At 57.8% G+C, this 26,243-nt stretch overlaps 13 protein-coding genes across 13 annotated transcripts; 5 read left to right on the top strand and 8 right to left on the bottom strand.

The window, feature by feature from the left end:
• Positions 1-69: 69 nt before the first annotated feature.
• Positions 70-1,580, top strand: ACA1_089170 (FAD binding domain containing protein; the record flags this gene model as incomplete). The annotated part of the gene is given in 2 exon segments (XM_004338634.1): positions 70-1,215; positions 1,230-1,580. The coding sequence occupies 2 exon segments, from the start codon at positions 70-72 to the stop codon at positions 1,578-1,580; spliced, it is 1,497 nt and encodes a 498-aa protein (XP_004338682.1).
• An 81-nt stretch (positions 1,581-1,661) lies between these two features.
• ACA1_089180 (uncharacterized protein) lies at positions 1,662-2,386 on the bottom strand (the record flags this gene model as incomplete). Its single annotated transcript, XM_004338635.1, has 2 exons — positions 1,662-1,796; positions 1,883-2,386. The coding sequence occupies 2 exons, from the start codon at positions 2,384-2,386 to the stop codon at positions 1,662-1,664; spliced, it is 639 nt and encodes a 212-aa protein (XP_004338683.1).
• Positions 2,387-2,849: 463 nt separating this feature from the next.
• ACA1_089190 (uncharacterized protein) lies at positions 2,850-3,464 on the bottom strand (the record flags this gene model as incomplete). The annotated part of the gene is made up of 1 exon (XM_004338636.1): positions 2,850-3,464. The coding sequence occupies one exon, from the start codon at positions 3,462-3,464 to the stop codon at positions 2,850-2,852; it is 615 nt and encodes a 204-aa protein (XP_004338684.1).
• A 306-nt stretch (positions 3,465-3,770) lies between these two features.
• ACA1_089200 (uncharacterized protein) lies at positions 3,771-5,222 on the bottom strand (the record flags this gene model as incomplete). Its single annotated transcript, XM_004338637.1, is given in 8 exon segments — positions 3,771-3,842; positions 3,854-3,944; positions 4,013-4,214; positions 4,316-4,407; positions 4,497-4,710; positions 4,750-4,929; positions 5,001-5,097; positions 5,187-5,222. The coding sequence occupies 8 exon segments, from the start codon at positions 5,220-5,222 to the stop codon at positions 3,771-3,773; spliced, it is 984 nt and encodes a 327-aa protein (XP_004338685.1).
• A 590-nt stretch (positions 5,223-5,812) lies between these two features.
• Positions 5,813-8,636, bottom strand: ACA1_089210 (Ras subfamily protein; the record flags this gene model as incomplete). The annotated part of the gene is made up of 14 exons (XM_004338638.1): positions 5,813-5,940; positions 6,035-6,086; positions 6,177-6,258; positions 6,343-6,470; positions 6,550-6,606; positions 6,698-6,824; positions 6,884-6,971; positions 7,033-7,159; positions 7,203-7,282; positions 7,359-7,455; positions 7,553-7,625; positions 7,688-7,827; positions 7,944-8,028; positions 8,107-8,636. The coding sequence occupies 14 exons, from the start codon at positions 8,634-8,636 to the stop codon at positions 5,813-5,815; spliced, it is 1,794 nt and encodes a 597-aa protein (XP_004338686.1).
• Positions 8,637-9,041: 405 nt separating this feature from the next.
• Positions 9,042-10,542, bottom strand: ACA1_089220 (Solute carrier family 35, member E3, putative; the record flags this gene model as incomplete). The annotated part of the gene is made up of 8 exons (XM_004338639.1): positions 9,042-9,215; positions 9,294-9,408; positions 9,489-9,571; positions 9,658-9,810; positions 9,881-9,930; positions 10,011-10,161; positions 10,284-10,383; positions 10,466-10,542. 8 exons carry the CDS (start codon positions 10,540-10,542, stop codon positions 9,042-9,044), a joined length of 903 nt encoding a protein of 300 aa, XP_004338687.1.
• Positions 10,543-10,997: 455 nt separating this feature from the next.
• ACA1_089230 (protein translocase SEC61 complex gamma subunit, archaeal and eukaryotic, putative) lies at positions 10,998-11,325 on the top strand (the record flags this gene model as incomplete). Its single annotated transcript, XM_004338640.1, has 2 exons — positions 10,998-11,091; positions 11,213-11,325. 2 exons carry the CDS (start codon positions 10,998-11,000, stop codon positions 11,323-11,325), a joined length of 207 nt encoding a protein of 68 aa, XP_004338688.1.
• Positions 11,326-11,444: 119 nt separating this feature from the next.
• On the top strand, positions 11,445-12,138 carry ACA1_089240 (uncharacterized protein; the record flags this gene model as incomplete). The annotated part of the gene is made up of 3 exons (XM_004338641.1): positions 11,445-11,706; positions 11,770-11,878; positions 11,952-12,138. The coding sequence occupies 3 exons, from the start codon at positions 11,445-11,447 to the stop codon at positions 12,136-12,138; spliced, it is 558 nt and encodes a 185-aa protein (XP_004338689.1).
• Positions 12,139-12,462: 324 nt separating this feature from the next.
• ACA1_089250 (BTB/POZ domain containing protein) lies at positions 12,463-15,319 on the top strand (the record flags this gene model as incomplete). The annotated part of the gene is made up of 13 exons (XM_004338642.1): positions 12,463-12,566; positions 12,663-12,763; positions 12,848-12,941; positions 13,061-13,155; positions 13,244-13,307; positions 13,398-13,498; positions 13,595-13,732; positions 13,823-13,887; positions 13,948-14,032; positions 14,111-14,257; positions 14,336-14,853; positions 14,956-15,141; positions 15,221-15,319. The coding sequence occupies 13 exons, from the start codon at positions 12,463-12,465 to the stop codon at positions 15,317-15,319; spliced, it is 1,797 nt and encodes a 598-aa protein (XP_004338690.1).
• Positions 15,320-15,401: 82 nt separating this feature from the next.
• ACA1_089260 (uncharacterized protein) lies at positions 15,402-18,142 on the bottom strand (the record flags this gene model as incomplete). Its single annotated transcript, XM_004338643.1, is given in 12 exon segments — positions 15,402-15,679; positions 15,692-15,742; positions 15,838-16,055; positions 16,122-16,198; positions 16,382-16,506; positions 16,577-16,742; positions 16,825-16,944; positions 17,189-17,317; positions 17,402-17,464; positions 17,605-17,735; positions 17,865-17,964; positions 18,095-18,142. The coding sequence occupies 12 exon segments, from the start codon at positions 18,140-18,142 to the stop codon at positions 15,402-15,404; spliced, it is 1,506 nt and encodes a 501-aa protein (XP_004338691.1).
• A 377-nt stretch (positions 18,143-18,519) lies between these two features.
• Positions 18,520-19,888, bottom strand: ACA1_089270 (chromatin modificationrelated protein eaf3, putative; the record flags this gene model as incomplete). Its single annotated transcript, XM_004338644.1, has 6 exons — positions 18,520-18,543; positions 18,642-18,775; positions 18,865-18,950; positions 19,036-19,128; positions 19,498-19,583; positions 19,652-19,888. 6 exons carry the CDS (start codon positions 19,886-19,888, stop codon positions 18,520-18,522), a joined length of 660 nt encoding a protein of 219 aa, XP_004338692.1.
• A 146-nt stretch (positions 19,889-20,034) lies between these two features.
• On the top strand, positions 20,035-21,043 carry ACA1_089280 (uncharacterized protein; the record flags this gene model as incomplete). The annotated part of the gene is made up of 5 exons (XM_004338645.1): positions 20,035-20,172; positions 20,255-20,353; positions 20,441-20,564; positions 20,840-20,925; positions 20,993-21,043. 5 exons carry the CDS (start codon positions 20,035-20,037, stop codon positions 21,041-21,043), a joined length of 498 nt encoding a protein of 165 aa, XP_004338693.1.
• Positions 21,044-21,126: 83 nt separating this feature from the next.
• Positions 21,127-25,668, bottom strand: ACA1_089290 (pitrilysin metallopeptidase 1, putative; the record flags this gene model as incomplete). Its single annotated transcript, XM_004338646.1, has 21 exons — positions 21,127-21,306; positions 21,391-21,527; positions 21,599-21,729; positions 21,854-21,987; positions 22,062-22,187; positions 22,291-22,542; positions 22,614-22,740; positions 22,777-22,843; positions 22,926-23,127; positions 23,246-23,355; positions 23,439-23,576; positions 23,656-23,764; positions 23,846-23,938; positions 24,008-24,112; positions 24,201-24,298; positions 24,385-24,543; positions 24,640-24,797; positions 24,888-25,048; positions 25,131-25,189; positions 25,268-25,420; positions 25,491-25,668. 21 exons carry the CDS (start codon positions 25,666-25,668, stop codon positions 21,127-21,129), a joined length of 2,877 nt encoding a protein of 958 aa, XP_004338694.1.
• Positions 25,669-26,243: the final 575 nt, after the last annotated feature.

Consider the following 26,243-nt stretch of genomic DNA (forward strand, 5'->3'; position numbering starts at 1 on the left):
AGTGTGCGCTATGAGCACTCACACAACTCGGAGAGCAGCGCAACAAACCAACTGAAGTAGCGGCTCACTATGACATCCATCACTAGCAGCAGCAGCAGCAGCACAGCTGACAAAGATGAAGACAAAGTTGGAGGACCCGCGCCGCCCCACGCGCTCATCATCGGGGCGGGGATCGCCGGCTGCACGCTGGCGCTCCTGCTCAAGCGCGTCGGTGTGACGTCGACCATCTACGAGGCCTACCCGCGCGAACAGGCCTGCCAGGGCAGCGGCGGCGGCCTCCAGATCGCGCCCAACGGCATGCTGGTGCTCGACCACCTGGGCCTGGCCGGCGAGCTCCAGCCCCGCGGCATAGTGTGCCCCGACTTCGCCTTCTACAACCAGTACGGCAAGCGGCTCGTGGCGCTGCCGGTCGACCCAGACCGCGAGTTCGCTCAGCCGGCCGTGATGATGACCCGCGCCACCATCCACGAGGTGTTGATGGAGGCCGTTGAGCACGAAGAGGGCATTAAAGTCGAGTTCGACAAGCGCCTCGTCAGCCTGTCGGGCTTCGATACCGAAGGTGATGAAGCCGATGATGACAGCGGCGGAGCGGTGACAGCCCTGTTTGAAGATGGGAGCTCGGCGCGCGGAGACCTGGTGGTCGGGGCCGACGGGCTGCACTCGCGCACGCGGGCCATCGTGCTGGGCGACGATGACCCCCGGCCCCAGTTCCTCGGGTTGATGACCTCCGGCGGCTTCGCGCGCACCGACGCCCTGCTCGACTTGCCCGAGGACCAGCAGGGCACGGCCCACTTCCTGTGCGGCCCGACCGGCGGCACGTTTGGCTACTGTCGGGTCCGGGCCGACGACCCGCGGCTGGTCATGTGGTGGCGCAACATGTACGTGGGCGACCACCCCGAGTGGTGCGAGCGAGCGCCGACTCGGGACGAGCTGCAGGCCATCGACACCGACGAGCTCAAGGCGCGCATTCTCGACGTGCCGGGCGGGTGGTCGCCACTGGCTCGCCAGCTGGTGACCGAGACCGAACACATCCTGCGCGGCACCGTGCACGACGTGGCTGCGCTGCCGTGCTGGTTCGCCGGCCGCGCGGTGCTGATCGGCGACGCCGCGCACGCCGTGAGCCCGCACTCGGGCCAAGGCGCCTCGCTGGCGCTCGAAGACGCCATGTACCTGGCCAAGATGATCCGCCTGGCCCTGCGCGACCACCGCGCCACCGTACTGGCCGACAGCGGCGGCGACGACGGCCAGCGGCGGTTGTCCGCGAAGACGGTGCCCAAGGCGGTGTTCGAGTCGGCGTTCCGGCGTTCGAGGCCGGGCGCAAGGCGCGGGCGGAGATGGTGGCGGCGGAGGGAAGACGGCGCGGCGAGCCGCGGGCGGTGAAGGCGGGCGAGCAGCCGCCGGGCGCGATCCGGCAGTGGCTCACCGAGAAAATGCTGCTCGCCGTCTTCAAGCTCCTGGTGCCCTCCTCCTTCAAAACGGCGTTCGGCTACCGGATCGAGTGGGACGACTGCGAGAGCCTGGCCGACGCTGAGCAGCGCAGCAAGGGCTCGACCTCCTGGTGGCCATGGCAGACCGCCTGAGAGCTGCTACGCACGAATGTGAATAAAGAGATAATGTGTATATCCATCATCGCGAAACAGACGACATAGAGTGGTGGGTGATCAGTTGTAGTAGTAGCCCACGTTGAACCTGCCCGGGCCGAACTGTCGCAGGTCCAGTCCCTTGGGAGTGGTGTTCTTGATGACGCGCGGCACCATGTGGTAGATCATGCGAGCAGGCCCGCCGAAGATGATTACCTGCTCAGCACCAACACACCACGACACAGTTCAGTGAATGATGAACAAACGTTGTTGTTTCAGTGTGAGAGCTAGGCTGCGCATACGTCGCCCGACTCGAGGATGACGCTCTCCTCCGGGTCGTCCATGCGCTGCTTGTACTGGAACTCAGCGCTGTTGCCGAAGGACATGGAGATGACGGGGTCGGTCACGGTCCTCTGCTCCTCCTTGGACAGGCTCGGCACGCGATCGTAGTGCCACCCGATCTTGCCGCTGTTAGTGTAGTAGTTGATGCGGCACGTGTTGGGCTCGTCGAGGCACGGAACCGACGCGCAGCGCTCGTGGGCGATGCGCACCAGCTCCTGCGCCACGGCCGTGAACTGCGGCGGGTGCAGGGCGATCGGCACGTTGATGCGCGCCTTGTTCACCAGGTTGAGCTTCTTGGCGGGCGTAGCTGAGGCGGCTGGTGTAGAGGATGACGATGACGCAGCGGACGTAGAGGAAGAGGCTGGCGAGATGGCGGGATCGAAGTAGCCCAGCTCGCGGCTGACCTCGCCATCGTAGAAAGAGTGCACGCCTTCGACTTGGCCCGTACAGTGTTCGATGCACATGTCGACCCAGCGCTGCTGCTCCTCAAGCCCGAAGGCTTTGCGCAGGAGCACTATCCCGTCGCGTAGCACGACCACGTTATCTTCTGAGATTGCGCTCTTCTTTGGTACTCTTCGTGCCTCAGGCACGTAGGCGAACGTTGCCGGAGGAAGAGCTCTGCCGGAGCTCTCGCCAACGCTCTCCTCCTGGATCGGCTTCGGGGCTGGGCGCCTGGGCTGAGGGCCTCCGCCTGCTGACCACCCTCCCTGGATTCGGGAAGGCCTCCCCTCTTGGCCGCCCTCGCATTTCTCCCTCTGCTCGACAGATTTGGCGATGACATGTGTGATCGGTTCGTTATTGCTTTTCGAGTGTCTCTTAGAATCAAGCGCGTGTTTCACATGCTGCGTGCTGCTTTGCCTGCATCATGCGTGGCTGATTTCACTGTTATCTTTTCTGTGCTTTCTTTTTCTATACTGTCTTTTTCTTTCATTTTCTTCTTTCGTTTTGTGTTGCAGCGTAACCATCAGCTGGCACCAATGGGCCCTGTGACATGGTGCCATAGTGAAGGAGGAGCAGGTCAGCAGGCGGCAGAACAGCCATGCCCAACGGAGTCTCAATGTTGAAGCCCTCGCTGCTGGCCATTCCTCGCCTCTCTTCTTGCAACCCTCCCTGTTCTTGTCCTGTCGCTGCTTCAATCTCTTCCCTCTCCTGCGCCTTCTTCTCCGTCTCTTCTTGCTCACTGGCCTTCGCCTCCTCCATATCTATTTCCTGTTTCTGCTTCTGCTTCTGCTTCTTCTTCTCTTTCTTGCCTTCCTTCTTCCTTCGCTTTCGGTCCACATCTCGGCCGAATTCATCCACTTCTCTTGGCTCTTCTGGTTCCTGGGTCGCCACTCGCCGTCGCTTCTTTGTAGTTCGCTCGGCTGCTGAACGTGGTCGCTCTTGCCTCACCCAGCGTTCGTAGAAGAAGTGCGGGGCAAAGGATAGCGTTCGCTCCTCCAACGGCGTAAAGGCCGACGCGATCTGCGAGGACGACGAAGACGACGTTGTTGTCGTCGTGGCTGTCGCGGTTGGTGTGTGCGCATCCAGCCCTTGCACCACCATTCGCCGGGAATCGACCAGGTCACCCGGATTCATGAACAGCGCACCTGCACTCGCACGGCCGTGGAATGAATCAAGTCAGCGTTGAGAGTATGTTGAGGCATTGGGGGGCAACGCACTCTCGATGTCGTCTACCACTTCACAGTGCCGCTGCAAGGCCTCGGGAAGGTACTCCTTGCCCTGATATGCAGTACTAAGGGATGAGACAACGCGCGAGTGCCACCGGCGCGGTGCAGAGCTATGAGGTGACCGTGTACCCAGGGCGGCATGAGTGCCAGACAAAAATGGTAGGGCAGAAGTGGGAGGGGATCAGCCGGCCAGTGGTCTGGTGGAGCCTTCGCGGTTGCCGATGGTTGCTGCAACCTCGTGAGGGCCGATTCGCTGGTGCGCACATTCCTCCTGGCCAAACGCTGCAGCCGCTCGACCAGCGCGCGAGGAGAAGGTGCGTCCCAGCTGGGATAGAAGTAATCGTAGTTGGGACACCTGCGCGCGAGGTGAGCAGACCAAATATGACAAAGAGAAAGGCAGAGAAAGGAAGTTGCCCTACGTACCGGAAATCAAGGTACATGCGCATGTTCCACTCGAGACCATAGAGGTACATCTCGGCTGAGGGCAGGCTAAGTGCTCTCGGCGCTGTACTAGCGTCCGTTTCCTCACCTCGTCGCGCCACCGGCGGCTTCTCTTTCGTGGCGCACTCGCTGACGCTCTCGTTTTCTTCTTCCTCGTCATCGTCGCTCGTGCTGTCGACAGGGACTGGCTTCGACGACGCGTACGGAAAGAGAGAGGAGTTGGCGAGCAGGAACGTCGCACAGAAGGCCGGGTCGATCTTGCGGCTCGACGGGTCGTACAGGTACTGGCCAGCGCGTGCTGGTGGCCCGCGTCGTCGTCTTGCGGATCGGCGCCCTTCAGCGCACGGTAGGTGCGCCACAGGTTCTGTATCTTGGCCCTGCACGCAACATGTGCGTTAACGCGGCTCACGTCAGATTGCAAGGCCTTGGCTCACAGCCATACCAAGCGGGGGCGATGGGGGCGTACTTGTCCAGGCAGGGAAGGTAGTCGTTGCCCGTCAGTAGGACCAGGAAAACGAAGTCCAGGGCGACGCGACCCGGCGGGTCGTGAGGGAACGACCTGCGCAGCCGGTCGAAGAAACCGGCCGTGGAGAACCGCTCAAAGCAGTCCGGTCCAGACGAAGCGGAGCTTCGGCGCAGAACCGATACGTCCACCCGATACAAGCTGGACATGCAGAGCCCTGTGTTATGCCAACGTAGCACGATAGCTTGTTAGCGACCAGCGTTGAGATTGTCCGAGAGGTCGGCCTCGGCCTTGAAAGCCGTACCAATTAGCACGAGGTCGGAATCGTCGCTCACTATCATGTAGTGACGTCTCTGGTCGGTGTCATCCACTGCGCTGTTGTCCCCAGGCTCCAGCTCATGACTCATGATCTCCGCGAGCTTCAGCTCGGCCTCGCCTGATTGCGACCACATAAAAGAATGTCTACGTGAGAAGCGCAGCTGCCATTTGGTGCAAAGGGGAGTGTACCTGGAGCTGTTGCTGGAGATATGGAGAACCGGAGATCGTGGAGGAGAGGCACAGTGAGCAGCCGCTCGCAAGCATAGTGGCACAGGGCCTCGCGTACCTGACCGATGAGAACGATAACGTAAGTGGCAGGTAATGGCGAGCAGAGAGAGAGGTGAAATAGTGGTGGCGTGCCTGCTCCATAAAGACCGTGCCTGGGGTGAGCTGCAGTGGGTCGATCCCCATTCTCTCGGTACGCCTGTTCCCGCTACTGCCCTGCACCGTCTCACCTCCATCAGCTGCAGGCGTGATCACACATCCTCCCGCTTTGCTGTACCTTCATGCGTCGGCGTCTCTGTTCTGCCCACTTGGCAGCTGGCCCTGCGTGGTTGCCCGATTAGCTGTCCTACAAATGATGAACATGCATCTCCAGCCACGGATGATACCGGGTCCATCTAGTGCTAGGACGGCAGAGTGCTGGGGTCGAAGGCGGAGAAGGATGGCGTCGAGTCGCTCATGCAGGCGCTGGAAGAAAAACAACTCGTGCGTGCCGGCAGACTGCTGGCACAAATGATGCAGCTCGCCGCCAAGGTCCACCCCCACCCCCTCTACGCGGCTCCACTCATCCGTCGATTCTGTTTGCGCCGTTGTCCACCGGTGGTGCGTGAAGCACGAGCCGAAGTGGGCGCGCAGCCACACGTGAAGACCGGCCACCCCCATCTTCCTTCCTGTGCTCAAGCCAGGAAATAAAATGACTATTTTCTTTCATGTTTTCTTCGTTTACTTCTGAAATTAATAATAATACAAGTTTTGCCCAAAGTACGTCAGGCCAACACTCAACAAAAGGGATGATAGAGCACGCCCTTTGTCAGGGGCGCCACGCCAGGCCGCGCCCCCGACCTTTGGACGTACTGGTCGTGGATGGCCTCCGCTACCATGCGCAGGCTCAGCTGCACGTTGTGTCCTGATGGCGTGGGTGTCGAAGCGGATACGCGAAGACAACGAGTTTTCAGCTGGCGCATTGTGTGTGGTGGTACAGTGGAGTGGAGGTGGCGTACCCATGCCCTTGCCGGTCTCAAACACCAGCACTTGATGCTCTTTGCTGAATTTCTGCGCGAGGAGAACAGGGTTGGCGAACGGGCACAAACTGTCTTGCAGGATCCTGGAGTGGAAACCCAACAGGGAGGTGGTGGGCCGTACCTTGGTCTGATCTCTCTCTACAAGCGGGGACGGCATGTCGTAGTGCGTGCCCACAACCACAACGGGCAGCTTCTCAGAAAACCTGACGTGTGCGCACACGAACACAAGGCTCGCGGTCAGTTGTTCGTGCAGGTGGCGGTGACACGAGTTGGAGGCCACACGCTACCGGCGCACATCTTCGAGCCACAGATGGAGGTTTGCGAAGGAATCGACGTCGTTGGAAGAATAGAAGAGCACAACTCCATTCATCCCCCGATAGGGTGATTTGCCTCGGTTGGTGTTCCTCGCTAGGCTCTGTAGCAAAAAGGTGAGCGAGGACAGGGAGACAACCAAATGGCGAGCAAAGAAGAGCGAGACATAGAGGGCCGCGTACCAGCTCATAGAGGTGCAATGTGATCTGTTTCCCGTGCATGAAGATCGTGCGGTCCATCTGGGCGTTGAGCAAAAGGACAGCAGCAATGAGCACTCCGAGTGTGGTTGAGAGCCAATAAATAAATAAATAAAGATAAGTAAATGCATACCGAAGTCGTGTCGTCCAGCTTGCCCTTCGGGGCGCGTCCCATGAACTGCGTGAGAAAGGCGGTCTTCCCGACCGAAGCGTCGCCCACAAGCAGTATCTTTGCAGCCAGTTCAGGCTTCTCGTTGATCCTGTTGCAGTGAATCAGTAATGGCGACGACGACGATGATTGCGCAGAGTGTGTACGTACGGCGACGTGGAGAGCCATTCATCCCACTTGCCGTTGTACCAATCGCTCACCAGCTCCTTGTACGAGAACTCGTCGGTCTTTATCCGTACTGTGTGGAGCGTCGTCAACGTTAGTGCGGGCGCGACGATGGTGTGGGGTGAGAGGGTTACCTGCACGGAGGCGCGGGTTCTGGTCCCAGACCCGCTTCCACAACACGTCGTGGGAGCACATTCGAGCAAAGGTCGTGCAGACCTTCATGCCAATACGGAGAACAGAGTACAGCGTCAGAGATCCGTCCTACACACGCAGCGCAGGCGCTAAACCAAAGAATGTACAGTACCTGCATCATGTTGCACCAGTCGCGAACCGTGAGAAAAGAGCAGATCTGCAGGAAGAGGATCTCCGGAAGGCACTTGATGCCTGGAGTGAAGAAGGCGCGTCAGCCATGCGCGCGCACATGCATGGATGGGAGAGTGACGCGTGGGTGGTGGGATACCGCTCAGGAATATGTGCATGCCAGATGACTTGGGGTGATAGAGCAACGCCAAGTCGAAGCAGTTGCCCCTCTCCGACTCTTTGTACGGATCGGCTCCCTTGTGTGCGTGGGCGCATATACGTGGTTATTATGCGTTATTGATTGTAACAAACGTGCAACAGGCTGGAAAGTAGGTCTCGGGCCGATAGGCGTACAATGTACAGCAGATACCCGATCGTGTCCAACACTCCAGACTTCACAGCGTAGTGCAGCGGTGTTTCACCGAACCTAGCGATGGCGCAACACACCGAGGCGAGGAGGAAGCACGTGAATGAGGGACCGCCACACACCTCGAGTGCGAGGAGGGGTAGAAGATGTAGTACTTGTTCGTAGCGTGCACGTCGGCTCCTTTGCGCACGAGCGGCTTGACCTTGTCGGTGGCTCCAGTGGCACACGCATCGTGCAGCGGAGTGATTCCGTGTGCATTCGCCTGCAGTCGCCGATCACCGAGACACGACACGCAGCGCAGCACGATACATGCGTCAACGGTGCACAGTCCGCACGCAGGCACATGATCACAACAAGGACAAAGCCAAAGCGGCGTACCAGGTTCACCTGTGCGCCCATGCGGCTGAGGAGCAGGAACACCTCTCCCCACAGCGCTTCCTCTGCCGCGCTCAGCGTTGTGTGCCTGCAGAGGCCGAGAGAACAGGTCCCAAGTTAGCGCCCAGGACCACAGTGAAGGCACACCTTGCTTGAGCGAAAGTACCTGGCGAGGTAGTGCAGCGGGCTGGAGCCGCTCTCGTTGGCGTGGTTGACGTTGACCGAGCCGGTGCCCTCGATCAGCAGCGCCTTGGCGGCTTCGAGGTGTCCGTTGGCCAGGGCGCAGTGGAGCGGCGTCCACAACCGGTCGTCTACGGCGTTGGCGTCGGCGCCCATGCCGAGCAGCTCTCGCACCTGATCGCTGCTGCCGTTGGTGCAAGCAACGTGGAGGCACGTTTGCCGATGCTCGTCATAGTCGTTGATGTTGGGATAGTAGAAGGTCGATGAAGAAGATGACGAAGATGACGAGGCGAGAGTATGATGTACAGCTAATGGTGAAGAGGATGGGGAGGACGATAGAATGGGCACAGAAGATGAAGACGAGGTCGGGGACACGTTGTCCGAAGAAGGTTGGTGCAGCTGCTTGGGCTGCTTGACCGATTTCTTTTTCAGCAATTCGTGGAATCGCTTCATGTCGTTGGATTTGAATGCCTGGACGAGAGCGATGTTCTCCTTTTGCAATCGCAGCTTGCTCATGTGGTGCGCGCCCGGCCTGGGTGGGGAGGAAGGCGGGGTGGTAGACTTGGCGCGCCCCGGGGAGGACACATCTTCCCTACTCTTCTTCTTGTGCACGGCCGCATTTATCGAGTTAAGCGATCGACGCAGACTGAAGTTGCTCATTCTCAGGACGCCCAACAATCAAAATCAAAGCGACTCGCGCTTCGCTCTTTCCGGACTGCAGTCTTTGCAGCAAGGTCGGGGGTGGGCAGTGAGTTTGTAGATGTAATTTCCTGCAAACGGAGCGTGTTGTTGTTGACGGCTTGCAAACTCCAGGCTGGTTACTGTACCTAATGGCCACTCTGCCTTGTGATCACGCAATAATTAATTGCCGGACGCCACACCCGATTGACGGATCCCTCTTTACAAACGGGTGGCCAAGCTTCATTTGTCCCGGCCCTCGCTGTACTCGTCGTCTTCCTGCTCCGTATGTTGGCTGTTGAAGGGCTTGAGGTCGTCCTCGACGACGTTCACCGAGGAGAGGTCAACCTCCTTGCTTTGTGCAAGCTCCTGTGCCGCCGCGGTTTCGGCAAGCTTGATGTGTGTGTAGATGACCACCTACGGACATTCACACGCGATTGAAGGAGTGAGCCGCAGCCACAAAGGCATGGTGGTGCAGGACGATGGAGGATGTACGCCGCTCAGGGTCAGGAGGATGCCGAGGATGTTGAGAGGCATCACTGGATACTGGAACAGAAGGAAGCCACCCAGCACGACCAACGCGAGCTTGAAGTAGCCTACCACGTTATACCTGTGCACAATGGTGGAGAAGCGGGTAGACAGATGTAAGTGGTCGCTCGCGCCCAACAAGGGGAAGGGGACGTGACATACGTGACTGCTGACGTTCTGCCGATAACGAGGAAAATGGAGAGGTTGACGCAAAAGGCCAGTACGGACGAAATGAAGATGGCGATCTGTACGTTGAGAGCGCGCGAAGCAAATTGATGCATCAGTTGGCAGTCTCGATGATGCATGAGTGATGGTTTCTTGATATACGTACCACTGACTGAGTGTCGTAGGGGTAAGACAGGATCTCAGACGGGTCTTCGAATACGGGAATCAGGAAGAGGAGCATGATGGCGGAGATGGGAGCCTGGTTGAATAGCAGCTGCATCGAATCGAGCCCAAGCTCTTTCTGCTTGGTGCCCACCCACTGTACAACGACAAAAGACATATGGCCGTCACAACGATGACGAGGAGCGCGGATGGTGGGAGCAGCGTACGATCTGGTACATGGAAGTGACCAACACGCCCAGGAATGCGTAGACAGCGCCTGCAAGAGCATTGGTCGTGCTCAGTCTGACGGTATGGGTCGAGAAGAGAGGGAACGAAAGAGGAGGAAGAAGGTGGTACCGATAAAATTGAACTGAATGTCAGTGGCCGAAGTCAACAGGACGCCCAGGCAAACGGGGATAAGAGAGAGCTTGGTCTTTTGCGAGAACACTTTGCCGAAGTAGAGTGTTTCCAGGACCACCACTGTTGGTGTTGTGCCAATCTTGGCAATCTGTCCGTAGTGCAAGGCAAGCCACGGTCAGCTGCAACACTGGCACGAAACAGACACGCGAGGGATGCCGCTTGGTGTATCACGGCGACCGGTTCATGATGAAGGCTCCATAAGAAAGGTACCTGGTAGAAGCCAACAGAGTTGTACTGGAGGGAAAGGTTGGTGAGCACGACGAAGCCGCAGAAGGAGAGGCATAGCGGCAAGACATGTTGCATCGGCGCTCTGTGCCCGCCCGCAACAGACAACGCACAGAAATAGGTTTGGTTTGAACCAAAGCAGTTGCCAGCTTGCATGAAGGGGGTACCGCTTGGGCGTGAACAAGCCAAGTTGCCAACAGACGACCAAGCCCAGAAACGTGACAACAAAGTGAAAGAAGGTCATCGTTGTGGCTGGGAGGATCGGAAAAGAATTGGTCAGTTGTGGAATCTGAGGTGATTTAGAGGACAGTACCAAATTTGTAGTCGATGAGGTCAAAAACTGCTTTGTTGGTGAGGATAATGGCGATTGAGGATACTACGTTGAACCCAATTACGGCCGACGTTCGCCCATCTACGGCGGACAGATCTCTCTTTAGCGATTCCATGTCGCACACCATGGTTATGGCCTCAATCACTTGCTGATGATCAAAGCTCTTCCTCTTCCTGCCCACGTCGGCCGACAATGCAGCGGAGTTGTCAGCATGACATCAGCAGCGCTTTTAAACTGAGGCATGGAAAATTGGACGAACGTTGACCGCGCGCAGTTTGAGAGGAGAGAGACGTCAGGCGTGACTTGGGCGTGGTGTCTTTCTCAGCGCGATTGGTGTTCTTTCATCTTCAGCACTCTGCAAACACAACATGGAGGTCGTGGATTACGTTCTCGTTCCCACCAAGAAGTTCGCCAAGGATTCGTTCCACTTGGTGAAGCGATGCACCAAGCCTGACAAGAAGGGTAAGCACTCTCAATCTCTAGAGAATTGTCATTGTAAAGATTGTCACACGTAGAGTGCGTAAATTAAGCGCTTCATGGTGATTAAAGCCATTTTTTGACTTCTTCTTATTCATCTTTGCAGAGTTCATGAAGATCGCAATCGCCACTGCCATCGGCTTCATGATCATGGGCTTCATCGGCTTCTTCGTCAAGTTGATCCACATCCCCATCAACAACATTCTCATCGGAGGCTAATTCGAGCCGTGTTGCCAGAGACTGGAACATTCAAATCGATTTTTTTGTAGGGTGGAGGGAGGCCTAGTAAATAGAACACTGAAACATCACGCAGTGCCAATTTCTTCATTACCGAAAAGATGGAAGACGCAAAGAGGGAGGTGGCGGCGCTACACGATCGTAACTCGCAGCTGACTGACAGCGCCAAGGAGGTCCTTTTTGGCCACTTCCTGAGCGACCCCGTGCTGGCCGACTATCCCCAGTTGCGCCACGCCCTCACGGAAGAAGGGCGAGGCAAGAGAAAGTGGGCTGCGCAGGTGGAGCTACTTGATGCGCTGATTGCGCAAGAAGTCGGAGAAGCATTCAGCATCTACGTTCTCAAGCATGATGGGAAGCGGATTCGTGCGATCTTCCCTCCTCTTCGATTCACGCACGTATGAATTGGTTGACTAGCGAGCTGCGCAGCCTTGGTAGTGACCTACACGACGATGCTGGACGAACTCAAGCGACAGCTGCAGCTTGTTGTGGACCACCAGACTGCGGAGCGCTTGGGGCCGACTCGGCGCATCAACTGGTGCGTTACCTCACCATCTGGCTTCTACATCGTGCTCGCCTTCTGACCAGCGACTGCCGTCTCGTAAGTGCAGGAAGCACGTGTGGGATCGCCAGTGTCTCATGTACGAAGGCCGACGACTGCTTGACGGCAAGCAGCTCTTGTGCGATGCTGGGCTAGGTCTCGTGCTTTCCACCTCTTCTCTTGCCTTGCCATCATGCTTGATCATGTCTCATGATGTGCTCCCGTGTAGGTCCGGAGGCGTGTGTTTCGTTCGCTGACTATCGACCGCCTGACCCGAGAGGCAGGTACAAGTACTAAGAGCACCAGAGGCATCGAAGACGCACGCAGCAGCAAGACGGCACGCAGATGCCGAGTGGTCAGGTGGCCGGCGCACACGACCAACAACAATCAGATCCTCTTCACGCGAACAAGGACATCGCGTGCCATCGGACCCACGTCGATCAACCGCGGGCCAGCAAGTGCCCCCCGTCTACTTCGTGCCGGCTCGATGCACCAGGAGCACCTTCCTTGGTTGGTCGCGCGCACGAAGAAGAAGAGCAATAAAATTGAGAAAATGCCTTTTTCTTCGAGTTGCCAGCTGGATGGAGGGGGCACGGCAAGGTGACACGGGCGAGGGTGGCGGGAAACCCCAGCGGCGTACCACCTTTCACGTTATTGACACCACTGGCGACGGTCCCTCGGAGAGGTAAGCCCATCTATTGAATCAAGCATTTATTATTCTTATTATTTGTTATTTATCTATTTTTTTAAAATAAATAAATGGACTGAAAGGGTTAAACAGGTATGGGCACTCGGCTGTGGAGTGGGGCGGGCGGCTGTTCGTGTTCGGAGGGTGCGACACACAAGGCGCCTTCTCGAACGAGCTCTTCGAGTACCACCTCGGTTCGACACCACCCACTTCCGCCGCTACTCGTTCTCTCCAAAAGCCAACCTCACGCTTGATGCCTTCATCTACTCGCTACACAGAGCGACGGGTGTGGCGTAAGTTGGGCGGGGGAGAAGATGCAGAGGCCAAGGACGAGGACGGAGACCAGGACGACCTCCACTATCCCAAGGGCAGGTGCCGATGCCCACTACTTCTTCTACTACTTCTTCTTCTTCTTCTTCTTCGCCTTGACGCATGACGGCCATTGCTGTTCCTCACGTGCGTGCGCGCGCGCTCTCTCTCTCTCTACACAGACACTTCCACTCGGCGGTGGTGCACAACGGGTCGATGTACGTGTTCGGTGGCAAGAGCAACGGCTACATGGACGACCTGCAATGCTTCCACTTTGGTTCGTTCTCATCATGCGCGCCTCGCACACACGGTGAAGGACATGGCGCACCACAGCGTGAACCCGTCTCACCTCCGTGTCTTGGTAGACAGTGGAGTGTGGACGGCAATCAAAGCGTCGGCCAAGAAGCAGGGCTCACCGCCATCGAAGAGGTCCGCTCACCGCCACACGCACAATCCATCGCGAAGGTCACATGAACCCTCATTCATCATCTCTCTCCTCTCCGCTGCTGTGCTGAGCAGGTATGGCCACGTTGCGGCGGTCTACAACGAGCGAATGTACATCTTCGGCGGCTACGACGACTTTGGCCTCAAGTGCAACGACCTCCACGAATTCGACTTCAGTACCCGCTCCCTCCAAAGAGAGTCACCCAAGTCCCCTCCTTCTCTCCGCTCTTGAGACCCGGTTGCTGATCGCGCGTGGGGTGCGCTGGGCTCAGAGTCGCGGGAGTGGCACCGAATAGAGCAGATGGGCACGGCGCCGGAGAGGTACCACATGACCGCCGTGGTGCGCCAGGGCTCGCTCTACCTCTTTGGTGGCTATCCGGGCCTCAGCGACCTCCACGAGTTCCGATTCGGTGCGACAGAGGCCCGACCCCTTGTGTAACACGCACACGCGCGCACATACATTCGTGCGATGCTCATGCAGTTCCTCGCTCACACTGCAGGCAATCGTACGTGGTCGTCCATCAAGACCGAAGGCTGCGTACCGAAGCCGTGTTGGGGTCACAAGGTACGTGTGTGTGTGTGTGGAGTTTCGCGTTCGTATATTCACGCACAAGTTGTGCGACAGGCGTTCCTGATGCACGACCGCATGTACGTGCTGGGCGGCGCGCAAATATCATCGTCGCACAGCGAGCTCTACTCCTTCTCTTTCGGTACTTCTTCTCTGGGCTCTATCTCTCCTCTCGGGCTGAATCTGAGCGGCTGACGACGGTCTGTCGGGCCGCGCGCAGAGAAGCGAAAGTGGAAGGCGCTCGACGTGGCGGGGATCCCGCGGCGCTGCTTCCACGCGGTGGTCACCTACGGCAACCAGGTGATCGCCTTCGGCGGGAGGGACGCCCACAATGTCAACTCCAACGACCTCCACTGCGCCGCCTTTAGTATGTGCCCATGCCACACATTCCTGGCCACGCACTTGACACATTCCTCACCACGTGTTGTCGGCGTGGTCACTGCAGACACGGGCGAGGGCCGGCCCTGTACGATCGTGAACGACTTCTTCGGGCTCATCAACGACGACGAGTACAGCGACGTGGTGTTCGTGTTCGAGAGCGACGTCGACGGGCGCGGACGCGGGGCCGAGGGGAAGGAGCGCGAGCACAGACTGCTAAAGCGCGACTCGCGCGAGCGACGCGAGATCCGGGCGCACCGCAACATCCTCTACGCGCGGTGCGAACAGCTCAAGGAGATGATCGAGGGGCCAACGACGACCACGACGGTCACCTCCGCTCGATCAGATAACGAGAAAAAGAAGACGAAGACGAAGACGACGAAAAAGAACAAGAAGAAGGGCAAGAAGAAGGCGAAGGAAGAAGAAGAAGAAGAGGTGGATGACAAAGGCGAAGGGGAGGCTGCTGCGACGAAGCGAAGGCTGCGCAGGGTGAAGATTCGCGGGATCGAATACGAGGTATTCTACCAGCTCGTGGTCTACCTCTACACCAGCGAGCTACGACTGCGCGACCCACCAGACGAACATGTACGCTCATCACACACGAAGCGTCGTCAGCCCAGTCCACTCGAGCTTAGCGTGTGTGCTGCGTGGTGTGTGTGTGGCGTGTGTCGTGTCGAACGGGAGCAGGTGTTGATCGGGCTGATGCTGGTGGCGAATGGGTTTGGGCTGGAGCATCTGCGGAGCCTGAGCGGGTGGCTCGCCACGCGGTGCGTGACGGTCGACAACGTGGCTCTGTTCCTCACCAAGGCGCACGCGCTCAACGTGGACAACCTCTTCGCCTTCTGCATGGCCTTCATCCTCGACCACTACACCGTACGCGCCCACACACCGCACGCGCACCACCGCACACATACGACGCACACGCGTGCACCCGCCTCATACCCGACCACAGGTGCTAAAGGCAAAGCTCAAGCACTCGCTGGAGGCGCACCTGCTGCGCAAGGTGCGCAAGGCCGCTTCGGCCATGGACGCCGTAGGCACCACCTCATGACCCACCCTCGCACGGCCCAATATACAAAAACAAGAGTGCTGATTATTATTTCGGTGTTACATAGCAACACCAACCACTCACCTCAACCCAGGAAGAGGATGGTGTTGTCATCAAAGGGGGTGGGCGCAGCAGCGACGGGGGCGGGAGTGGCTACGGGGGCGATGTCGGGAGTGGTCGCTGGTGGCGCTGCTGGCGACAGCGCGGAGGGCTTGGGCGGCGGGACGGGCAGGATCTTGCTGCCGCTGCCACTGAGGCCTTGAGGGCTGGGCTGAGGCTTGGCGGGCGGCAGGGGCTTGCTGCCCATCGCGGGCGGTGGTCCTCCTGGTCGCCGCGCCGAGCCACTGCCGCTGAGGCCGGGCTCTGTAGAGGCACCAGGCGGCGAGGCTTCGGGCAAACTCGGCAGCCCGGGCAGCGCCTTGCGACCTATCGAGCCAACACAATCAGCGACATCGTGTGGTGTTGTGTCGCGTTGTGTGTCGCACTGTGTGTTGCATGTTGCTTGTGTGTCGTAGGGATACCTGGGGTGGGCGAGATGGCGGCCCTGGGCGCATGGTGGCTAGCGAATGGGTCCGAGGAGGAGGAGAGGCTGGGCGTGGTGACGATCGGGTCGGCCAGATGCTGGTCCGGCGCCTGGACGGGCACCAAAATCGGCTCCGGCTCGACCACCAGCGTTGCCGCACCGCCACTCGCCGGCGAAGGGACCGGGGGCAGCCTCGGGAGCGGCTTGGGGCAGGCGCTGTACCGTGGGCGGGGCACCCAGTCAGAGCTCGACACGGGAGGGGGGAGGGTGAGTAGAGGGTACCTCCCGCGTCGCTGCGGTTCAGCGATGGGCTCAGGGCCGGTCCGCTTCGGCTTCATCGGGACCGGTGGGGCCGAGCCCTAAAGAACATATTGTGTGTGTGTGTGTGTGTGTTGTGTGTGTGTGTGTGTGTGATGTGGTAGTGTGTGTTGCTCACGTGTGTGTGTGTGTGTGTGTGTGCGTGGTGCGTCGTGTGTGTGGAGGGCCGCAGCGCGTTAATGGCTTCGCTGAACAGGGCCGCGAAGATGAGAAAGCCGCGGTACCGTGGACAGGGAGAGGGGGTGTGAGCTGCCGCTGCCGCTCAAGGGGGTGGTGGGACTGGAGGGCGACAGCGGGTCATGTCTCGCGATGCTTGGGCTCCTCGGCTCCTTGGCCACGTAGAGCCCACCTGCACACAGACATCATGATAGCGTGTGCGGTTACGGGTTGTGCGTGTGCGTGCATGTGTGTGTGTGTACCGCTGGAGATCTGCTCTCGCTCGTCGTCCTCGCTCTTCTTGTTGGCGTCGATGGCCAGTGGGGTGGGTACGGGGATGACGCGGACGGTTTTGATCGCCGTCGCCTGGTCCAGGAGCTCGCACCCTTCCGACACGTGCGCCAGGAACTCCATTTGGTCGTCCATCATCTGCACACACAGCGCCCAGCCACCCAGCCAACCGTCATGACACACACCCAACCGCGCACGCACTACCGCATGCCACACGCACCTTTTTGACGATGGACTCGACGTGTAGGGCTCGGTTGAGGTCGAGGTCCATCAGCTCCAGCTTGAGGTCCGCGTTCTTCTCCTCGAATTCCGCCCGTAGCGCGTCTCGCGCAGCCACCGTCTGCACAGGGACCACAAACGCAGCACCACGGTAAGTAATTCGTGTGCGTGTGTGTGTGTGTGTGTGTGTGTGTGTGCACACAAACACAAAACACACAACACAAACACACACAAACACACAAACACAAAAACACACAACGGACCCCTATTTTCCGCACGACCCGTCGAAAAACGCCAAGTCGTTGGGCCAAGCCCCCGAGCAGATGTGTGTGTGTGTGTGTGTGTTTGTGTTGTTTGTGTCGCACCTGGTCAAACTTGGCCAGACGTTCTAGCTTTCTGTCCTTGCTCGCTTCGTACTTGCGCCGTCGTTTCTCCACGAGAATGCTGGCCTTGTGCAGCGTCCCCACCATCTCGTCCCGAACTGCCACCTTGCCCTGCATCGGCCAAAAATGTGTGTGTGAGTGGATGATGAGTTGGCCTGTGGTGGTGGTGGCGGCGGCGGTTGTTATGTCGCGTACGCGCATGCCCACTAAACGCTCGCGGTACTGAGCCCAGGATTCGTTCGCCTGCTGTGTGCCCTCCTGTATACGACCCAACGCGCCACTCACAATTCGTTCAGCTGCAGCTGCGCATCACTCGGCGCAACACACACACACACAGCAACGCACACACACGCACACACGCACACACAGTTATGATTGCGGTGGAGGCGGTGGCGTACGCTCAAGTCCTCGGAGCACATTTTGAGCTTGAGTTGGGTGAGGAGGAACTTGGCGGCCACCTCGCGGCCGTTTCCGTCCCCGTAGAACGTCTCCAGGCTTTCCCCCATCTCCAGCGTCGACTGCGCCAGCCCTATTAAATATTAAATAATGCACCCACCTTCAGGCCGACAACCGTGTGTCGTGTCGTGTGCCATGTGTCGTGTCGTGTCGTGTCGTGTCGTGTCGTGTCGTGTCGTTGGTGTGTCGTAACGTGTTGTACCGAGGAGGCTGGTGTAAAAGGAGCCCAGGCACTTTTGCATTTGGTCCACCTGCTTGATCTGGACCTCAAGCTTGTCTCGGTAGGTATCGAACTCGGGGTCCTGCACGGGAACTCGTCCCCCTTGAACTGCTGGAACTGCGCGTCGCCCACCGTGCCAACCGTCAACGCCCAGCAGACCGCGAACCGCGGTTCCTGATTGAAGATTGGCGGGAGGTGGGAGGCCGGCATACCTTGGAAATGGCAGCTATGTGCTTCACGCTGTTCTTGATCCGGTCCATCTCGATCAACAGACAAGAAGCAAAATAAAATAGCAAATTCAAAAATCCTCAATCTCTCCCTTGCTTGTTGTGTTGCGTCTCGACTTTAGTCCTTCTTGTGTTGGCTTGACAAAGACAGGTCAAGTTCAGGCAAAGCATGCCCTTATTTGGAGAGCGTCCCGCAAACCAAAAAGCCAAATAACAAATAATAAGCGATAATATAAGTAATTATAACAATAATAACAATTAATAAAATTGTTGAAGTGTGCAATGGCGAAGAGGAGGAAGGCCCCTTCATTCACCACACGAGTACGCGCTTTAAAAGGTTTTGTGTGATTGGAGAGATGGAGTGGTAGCATACAAAAGCTTGGCGGTACGTGCAGATGGAGGTCTAGGGGCTATCTCTCGCTGCGTCGTCCCGCCTGATGCCACGCACGACGCGACGCACATGACAGATTGCGGTGTGAGGCGCGAGGTGGCCATTTCGTTTTGCGTGTTTGTTGGGGAGAGCAATACGCACTGCCTGGTACTCAGCGGTGAAGAGGGATTTCTTGTTGCTGTTCATGTGGGCAAGAAATCGTTCCATCTTGGTGCGGATGAGGACTCGCGCCTCCTCCTCCATCTCTGCCTTCTCCAGCAAGTCTGGAAATTTTACTGCATCACCGTCGCGCACAATCACCGTCAGCAGCAAAAGAGTTAAAAGGCCCACACTAGACCAGCAGTATCATGTGGCTCTGTGGTACCAAACAAGCGTAGCAAGTGCTCGGCGCCGTAGACGTCGGCTACGAGGACGTTCTTGTTCTTGCGTCGGAGTTCATTGTACTGCGCTCTGTGATGATGCATCGCCATCGTCGAGATTAGCGATTATGGTGTAGAGGAGTAAGGGTATCATGATCACATCACGGTACACGTACCGTTCCGGCCCATAGAGCAGGAGACATCCGAGGGACTTGTTGAAGTAGTGTCGGATGCCTTCCACCACTTCGTCCCAGAGCTGCTCCGCTCCACTGCACGAGAGAGAAGCCAATAATGAATGCAGGCTAAGCACCACTTGCACACGGTGTAAAAGAAAGGGAGTGGGGAGGAATGTCAGCTTGCATAAGCCCACGTGAAGCGCGTTCAGGCTTCCATGGCTCTCTGGGATAGCTAGCTGTAAAGTATGGTAGTATGGTCTTGGGCCGTTTCGTGCCTGCAGACCAGCCATGGCTGGGGCGTGGCCTGCAGGCAGAGTGTCCCTCAAGCGCCTTGTGGGCAACATCAACACCACAAGGAGGGCGCAAAAAGCAGGTCCAAGCGTGGTGGTGGGAAAGAAAAAGGGACGCTCTTTCATCCTCGCAGATGGCGATATGTAAAAATTAATCAACGTCTAATGGTACCTTTCTCCCTCGGTTGTGTCCTCGTCTGGTGGCAGCGTCTTGAGGTAGTCATCCAAAATCTTGTTTACATTGGGCTCGCGCGGCAGCTGAACCAACTGGGGCACACCGCAGGGTGAGTAGAGAAAGCAAAAAGAGAAAACGCGGGGGTATGGACCTGCTTCTCTTGTTCGATGAGCTCCTGTTCTTTGTACACCAGTCGCATGAGGGGCCGAGGGATGGTGAGCGGGAAGACCGGGCCGCTCTCAGTCCCGCCTTCCTTGCTCGCGGCAGGCCCCTGAGCAGGCGATTCCGAAGATGTGCCCTTCGGTCCTCGCTGCGTCTTCCCTCCACCCGCCTTGCCGCCCCCGCCTTGCGACGTGGTCCGCTTCCGCTTGGCAGCTCGTGCGCTCATCTGCTGTTGTTTTCTCTTTTTTTCTTTTTTGTTATTCGCAAAAGGAAAACTACAAGAAATAAAAGAAACCAAAAGCGCGGGAAAAAGCAAGGCAGGAAGAGGCAAGCACGAGGTAGAGCGGCGAATGATCACCAACTTAATGAAAGATGCAAAGGCCAAGTAGAGCACCGGTGCCATCGCAACAGGTTGAGGCTGAGCGGCACCACCGACGAGAGTTGTGGCTCCTGCAGGCTGAAGATCTCTTCGACGACGTAAAGCTCATCGATGAGCTGGCCGACCCAGCAGTACGCCCCTCCCACAACCCGACCGATCTTGTAGCAGGCACAGATCTGATTCGAACATCTTCTTAAGAATCCTTGCGAAGAGGCAACGGAGACTGGCGCAGGTGAAGGCGGTGGCGATGATGCTCTCGACGACTACGAGCTGTGTGATGTGGACGATACCTGCGCCCATGCCATTCCTTGGGTAACAACGCCGCTTACTGGTGCTGCGCTGGTTAGTGCTGGCCTGTGTGTATGTGTTCTCACTTCCCACCTTCATCGACACGAACAGGAACACCGAAAGCTGGCCGTGGATGAGAACGAAGAGAGCAAGAGTTCCACAGCTGCGCACAAAAACCGACGTCCCCACAAGCGCAAGCGTCGAAAAGCGAGAGAGCCCAAGCGGATCTTCAATGGTACTCTTCGACTATTACTCTTGCTCGTCGTCTACGCAGATCTGTGTTAACTTGCACATACACGCACAACGTTGAACAGACACGGATTGCGGTGCGTGCCTGCTCGAAATCAGCAGCCAGGACGATCTCTTTCTACTGCATTGCTCTCACACGTTTCACCTCCAATGTGTGGCCAATTGCATACGTGCGCATACCATCAACTCTCACAACTAGCCATGGCCACTTTCTGATCGTGTCGTGTGTTGTTGTTGTTGTTGTGTGTGTGTTGTGCACAGAATACCGAGCCATCGCCAACAGGTGTCCGCGCTGTAGGTCTCCTTTTGCGAACCTAGAGATGAGGCAGGTGCAAGCCCGGGTCAAGGTACGCACAAAGACCCACTCCCCACCAGGAACGATCTCTGCTCACCGTCCGTTCTCATCAACCAAAGGCAAAGCTCGCCGAGGAGCGCAAGGGCAAGAGACGAAGAGTTGAAGAATGAGGGCTGCGGTAGCAGCCGTGGAGGGATGTAAGTTTGTACTGTCTATAGCTAAATCATTATCGTGCCTTGAGCGCTCATCAGGTTCATGCGCGTTGGCCGTGTTCCTCGTCGTTATCGCTGTCGTCATCGTCGCTCCCCTCGTCGCCCTCTTCGATGATGCCCGCGTTGCTGTTGTTGAGCCCCAGGTTGAGGGTCTCCTCGGCGGTGAAGGGGTTGTGGGCGGTGTTGCCCAGAATTGCGATCGAAGGGTACCGGCCACCATCCTGACAACACACACACACACACACACGAACAAGCAGTCAGCCAACAGCAAGAGAGCGAAGCCGAATGGCGCGAAAGGGACGGACCTGCGACGTGGACGAGGTGGCGGGCACGAGGTACTTCTCAGCCATCTCGATGAGGTCCTTCCGGGTGGCGTCAAGGATACCCTCCCTGTTCTTCTGCCTCATCTCCCACGTGATCCCGCTCGTGAACTCCAGCGCTCCTACACACACACATTCACAACGATTCGTCAGCTTCTTCTTCTTCTTCTTCTCATAATTCATGGTTGTTAACCTTGTCGGGACGGGGCGACGGGGTGGTCGATGGAGGAGAACAGCCGGAGCTTGGCCTCGTCGATGTCCTTGTCCTGAAAGGCGCCGTCCTTCTTCATCCATTCCCGCAACGACGAAAACACGTCCAACGTTCTGCCGGCCGGCAATGAAGACAAAGACAAACAGGTGAGCATTATCGATCACTACACTGATGGCGCGCGCGTGTGTTGAGTGTGTTGTGTGTGTGTGTGCGTGTGTGCTGACGACGACGACGTACTTGGTGGTGTTGGGGTCACGGAAGGAATAGAACGACCAGAGGCCTTCGCCGCTCATCGCTCCGCTGCCGTAGGCACCGCCCTTCTCCCTGATCTCCGGGTGCAGATACGACGACGACACCAGGCTCGACAGGGCCTGTGTTTCATTGCACGCATTTTGATGGGTCAGCGACCGAGGAGCAAGAAGAAGATGTGTAGTGGAGGATCTACCTTGAGCTTGGGGAAGTCGGGGTGAGTGAAGGGCACGGTCGGCAGGATCTGCGACACGAAGTTGACCTGGGCCGGGATGGGCACGAACAAGCGGTGCGGGCGCGACAGAGGCGCGTACTCCGACTCCTGCGCACGACAAAAACCAGACACGACACGACACACGACGCTCGGCGGTGAATAGGCGGAACTAGCATACCATCGATGGTGGGGTGGGTGGGCAAGTGGGTACCCGGTAGTCAGCGGCGGCGGTCGGTTGGGCGGACGACGAAGACTTGAGGCCACCGAGGAGATGGGTGAGCTTCTGCTCGGCCTGGGGGAGCGACCCCTCCTCGCCCACGATGCTGCACCGCATGAGCGACGCGTCGAGCACGTGTTCAGCGATGGCCTTGAGGTGCGGGATGACGGTCGAGACGTCCTCGCTCTGGGCCAGCTGCTGCATTAGCGTGACCTGGGAGATGCCCGACCACGTTTCGTGTAGGGCCTGTGATAGAACACGTGAGTTGCGTCGTGTCGTGTCGTTGGTCGTGTCAGTAAGGGTTGGTGAAGGCGTACGCTTGCTCGCGAGAAGACGGAGGCGGCGAGGCTGCGGGCGTAGGAGTGGCCGGACTCGACGAGCGACTCCTGCATGTCGGACGTGTTGCCGTAGATGATCGACTTGAGCCGCTCCACGTCCTCGAACCTGGGCGCCGAGAGGACCGTGTGCAGCAGCTCAAACATGTGGTCCAGGTTCCTGTCCAGGCAGAACGACGACACGTAGATGCCCGCCCGGAACTTCGAAAGGTCTATTATGTGATGTTATGGTGCTGATTAGTCGACAGAAAAAATCCAACACAACAGCACAGGCGCGGGCGGTCAGGCGCGTACCGGAATGGTGGGTCGAGCAGACGGGCGAGAACTCGATGCCGCCCGTGTGCGACTCGATCTTCTGCGCGAGCTGACGGTAGTCCATGCTGCCGGCGCCCATGCTGGCCATGGCGCTGCAGAAGAGGGGCACGTAGGGCACCAGATCGCTCGGGAGTGAGTTGAGCGAGGCCATGCCCCGGAAGTAGGTCAGCCCGTTCGTCGGCTGCGGCACCGACAACAGAGGGATCTGGAGCGGCAACACATGACACACACGGTCGGTGCGGTGCGTGAGACCCTGGCCAACGTTCCAGGCAGCTGCGCCGCAAAGTCGGGTCGGGTACCTGGTGGGCCGAGTGCGCCAGAGGAATCGTCTTTCGTTCGAACCGGGTGTCCTTGTTGGGCGCTTCCCTGGGCACATCCGAAACGTGAAGCGTAGGCAGAATCGACACATCTGCAGACGTACAGATGGGGCGTTGCGAGTGAGTCGTGGGCGCTTCAAATTTGTAAAGTGGGCTTCCCAAAAGGAAAGCGCACTCTGCTGCTGCTCTTGCCGCTCTTTCAGGAACTTGGCCTTCGCGATGATGTCGTCGATCTCCGCCTGGGACAGGGAGGCCCGGATCTTCTCCAGCCTGGCCTGCTCCTCCTTGTCCAGCTTCTCCAGATACTTCTCGTCTGCGCAGCCCAACGACACATCGGCGTCGGGTAAGTACGAAGCGAAAGTGAGGAATGACGGGCGGGATTGGCACGTTACCGGGCTTCATCAGGAGGGAGACCATGTGGGGATTGTCCAGGAAATATTGTTTCACCTTGTGTTGGAAGTAGGGGCCAGCCTCCAGCTCCTGCTTCAGACGCTCGATTTTCTGTGGATGCGATTAACAGAAGAGGTGAGCACATGGACCTTCGTAGCGGAGTGAAATGCGTGGGCTGCGGTGATAACCTACCTTGTTGACGGAAAGGACTTCGGCCGGATCAGCGCCGTGAATCCACGTGTAGTTGATCGCGTGCCCGACGCTCATGCCAAAGTCAGTGGTCACCTGAGAAAGCGAGTGATTGTAGAGTGAGTGCTCTATGGTCACATCTCTGGGCAGAGATGGGCGGCGTACGTGCTTCTGGGACAGCTCGATCTGATGAAGTACGGACTGAATGCGCTCCTCGGGGAACCCCTCAGCGGCCACTTGCTTGAGCGTGGACATAATGCCCTCTTCCACCTGAACCACACGTCACAGAAAGGTTAGGTGAACCGGTTCTCGGCCTCAAGTTGTCTTGTCCAAGAAGAACCGAGAAGTGGGACGGTACCTTGGGCACGTCCTTTTCATTCATCCCGCTCAACCCGATGGCAAACGGCGCCTCTCTAGCGCCAGAGTCGTAGCCGGTTGACGGTGCGTAGTCGAGACCTGAGGCAGCGCATGTGTGCATTAGCCGTTAGTTGGGCAGGCATGGTGATGGGAGCTGGAACACTAGCCGCTACGAGAGGGCTTACCAATGTTGGTGTCGATCAACACTTTGTACATCGGAGCGTTGGGTCCATTCAGCAGCAGGCGGGAGAGCAGGTTCATGCTCATGTTCTCGAACGGATCCGTGGTCTTGTTGGTGAGCCAGGCCACCGTGAACTTCTCCTGTCGCTTCGGGTCCGATCCAGCTGTACACGCCACGCAGAATAACAGAACAGAAGAAGTCATCAGATCATGCTCCCTATACCCTAAGAGAGTGAATGGAATGATGGTTGCGAGCGTACCGACAGGCGGATACACAGCCTCCACCCGCTTGGGCTGCGTCAAGCGGACTTCGTCGGGAAGATCCGTGCCCGGGTCGATTTGAGAGAAGCGCGACAACACATTCTCGTTGATTTGCTGCAAACGGTGCTCCAACGAGAGATCGCCATACGTGTAGAACCTTATGTTTCATAAGATGGTGTGATTAGGCAGATAACACAGCGAGGAGGCTGTCATTCAGGAAACACAAAAACGCAGGAGCTATGCGCACCAGGCGTTGGACGGGTGGTAGTGGCTTCGATGGAACTCGATCAGCTGGTCGTAGGTCAGGTCCGGTATGGCCTTGGGCTCGCCGCCAGAGTTGTTCTTGTAGGTGGTCTTCGAAAAGAGGTTCGAATGCAGCGCCTGGTAAAAGATCGAGTCTCCCTCGGACTAATCGGGACACACACACGACTACTGTGAGCACAGCCCAAGAAAAGCGAAAGCAAAAAATGGTCACACAGACAGAGCGTACCATGGCGCCCTTCATCTCGTTGTACACCACACCCTTGAACTTGAGCGCCGACGAAGGATCTAATTGATGCGAATCGCCAATAGATAAGGTATGAGTCAGAGGGGACTGGCACATTCCTCGGTTTGCAATGGGCGTACCGTCGATCTTCTCGAATTCGAGCCTGTGGCCCTCCTGCATGAAATCGAAAGGCTCCAGCTTGGGGAAGAACGTGGCATCGAGGTACACGGACAAGAGGTTGTAGTAGTCCTTCACGTTTTGTGTCGAGAAGGGATACGACGTGTGATCCGGCGCTGTTCATTTCAATTATAAAGCGAGTCATGTTAGCGTCACGCTTCGTGTCGAAGGGTTTAGGGACCATACCCGTGTAAGCGTTCATGTAGGTGTTCAAGCTACGCTTGAGCATGTTGAAGAAGGGATCCCGCACGGGATACTTCTCCGAGCCACAGAGTGTCGTGTGCTCCAAAATGTGGGCCACGCCCGTCGAGTCCGTCGGCACCGTTTTGAACGTGACACTGCCCAAAGAGAAGTAAAGCGGCATGAGTACTAGCGGGTTGAGTTGATGGACCATTCCAGTGATGCGAGCAGGAGCCCAACCAGAAGACGTTGTTGGTGTCGCTGCAGTCGACGTGGAAGAGTCGAGCGCCAGTCTTCTCGTGCACCAGCTGGTAGGTCATGAAGTTGCGCTCGGGGATGGGCACCACCTACATCACGTGCGCGTAGTGTCGCTGTTACCTACACGTAGCGCGATGGCACGGCTGGAGACGAACCTTGAGTACACGAAATCCGTGCAACTTGTCGCCCGCGGCAAGAGCTGGCCTTTCCCTCTCTATGGATGGAGTGAAGGCGTGAGCAATCGCAAAGAAAAGAAAATGTGTGATTTATGATGAACGTACCTTCACCCCGCTTGAGTCCAGTGAAATCGATGGAAGTGCTCTGGGAGGTAGTGGAGGGGGCTGCAGCCTGAGTCGCCCACCCTCGTCGCTGAGGTCGTGTAGCGCCCGATGATCCACTGAGTCTGCTCCGCAGAAGGCGGGTAGCAGCCGCACCCGTCGGCAAAGCGTGACGCGACGCATCTACTATCCCTGCGGATGCCACTGCAGCACGAGCCGACAG

Source organism: Acanthamoeba castellanii (genome assembly GCF_000313135.1).
Source record: "Acanthamoeba castellanii str. Neff unplaced genomic scaffold scf7180000084639, whole genome shotgun sequence".
NCBI lineage: Eukaryota > Discosea > Longamoebia > Acanthamoebidae > Acanthamoeba > Acanthamoeba castellanii.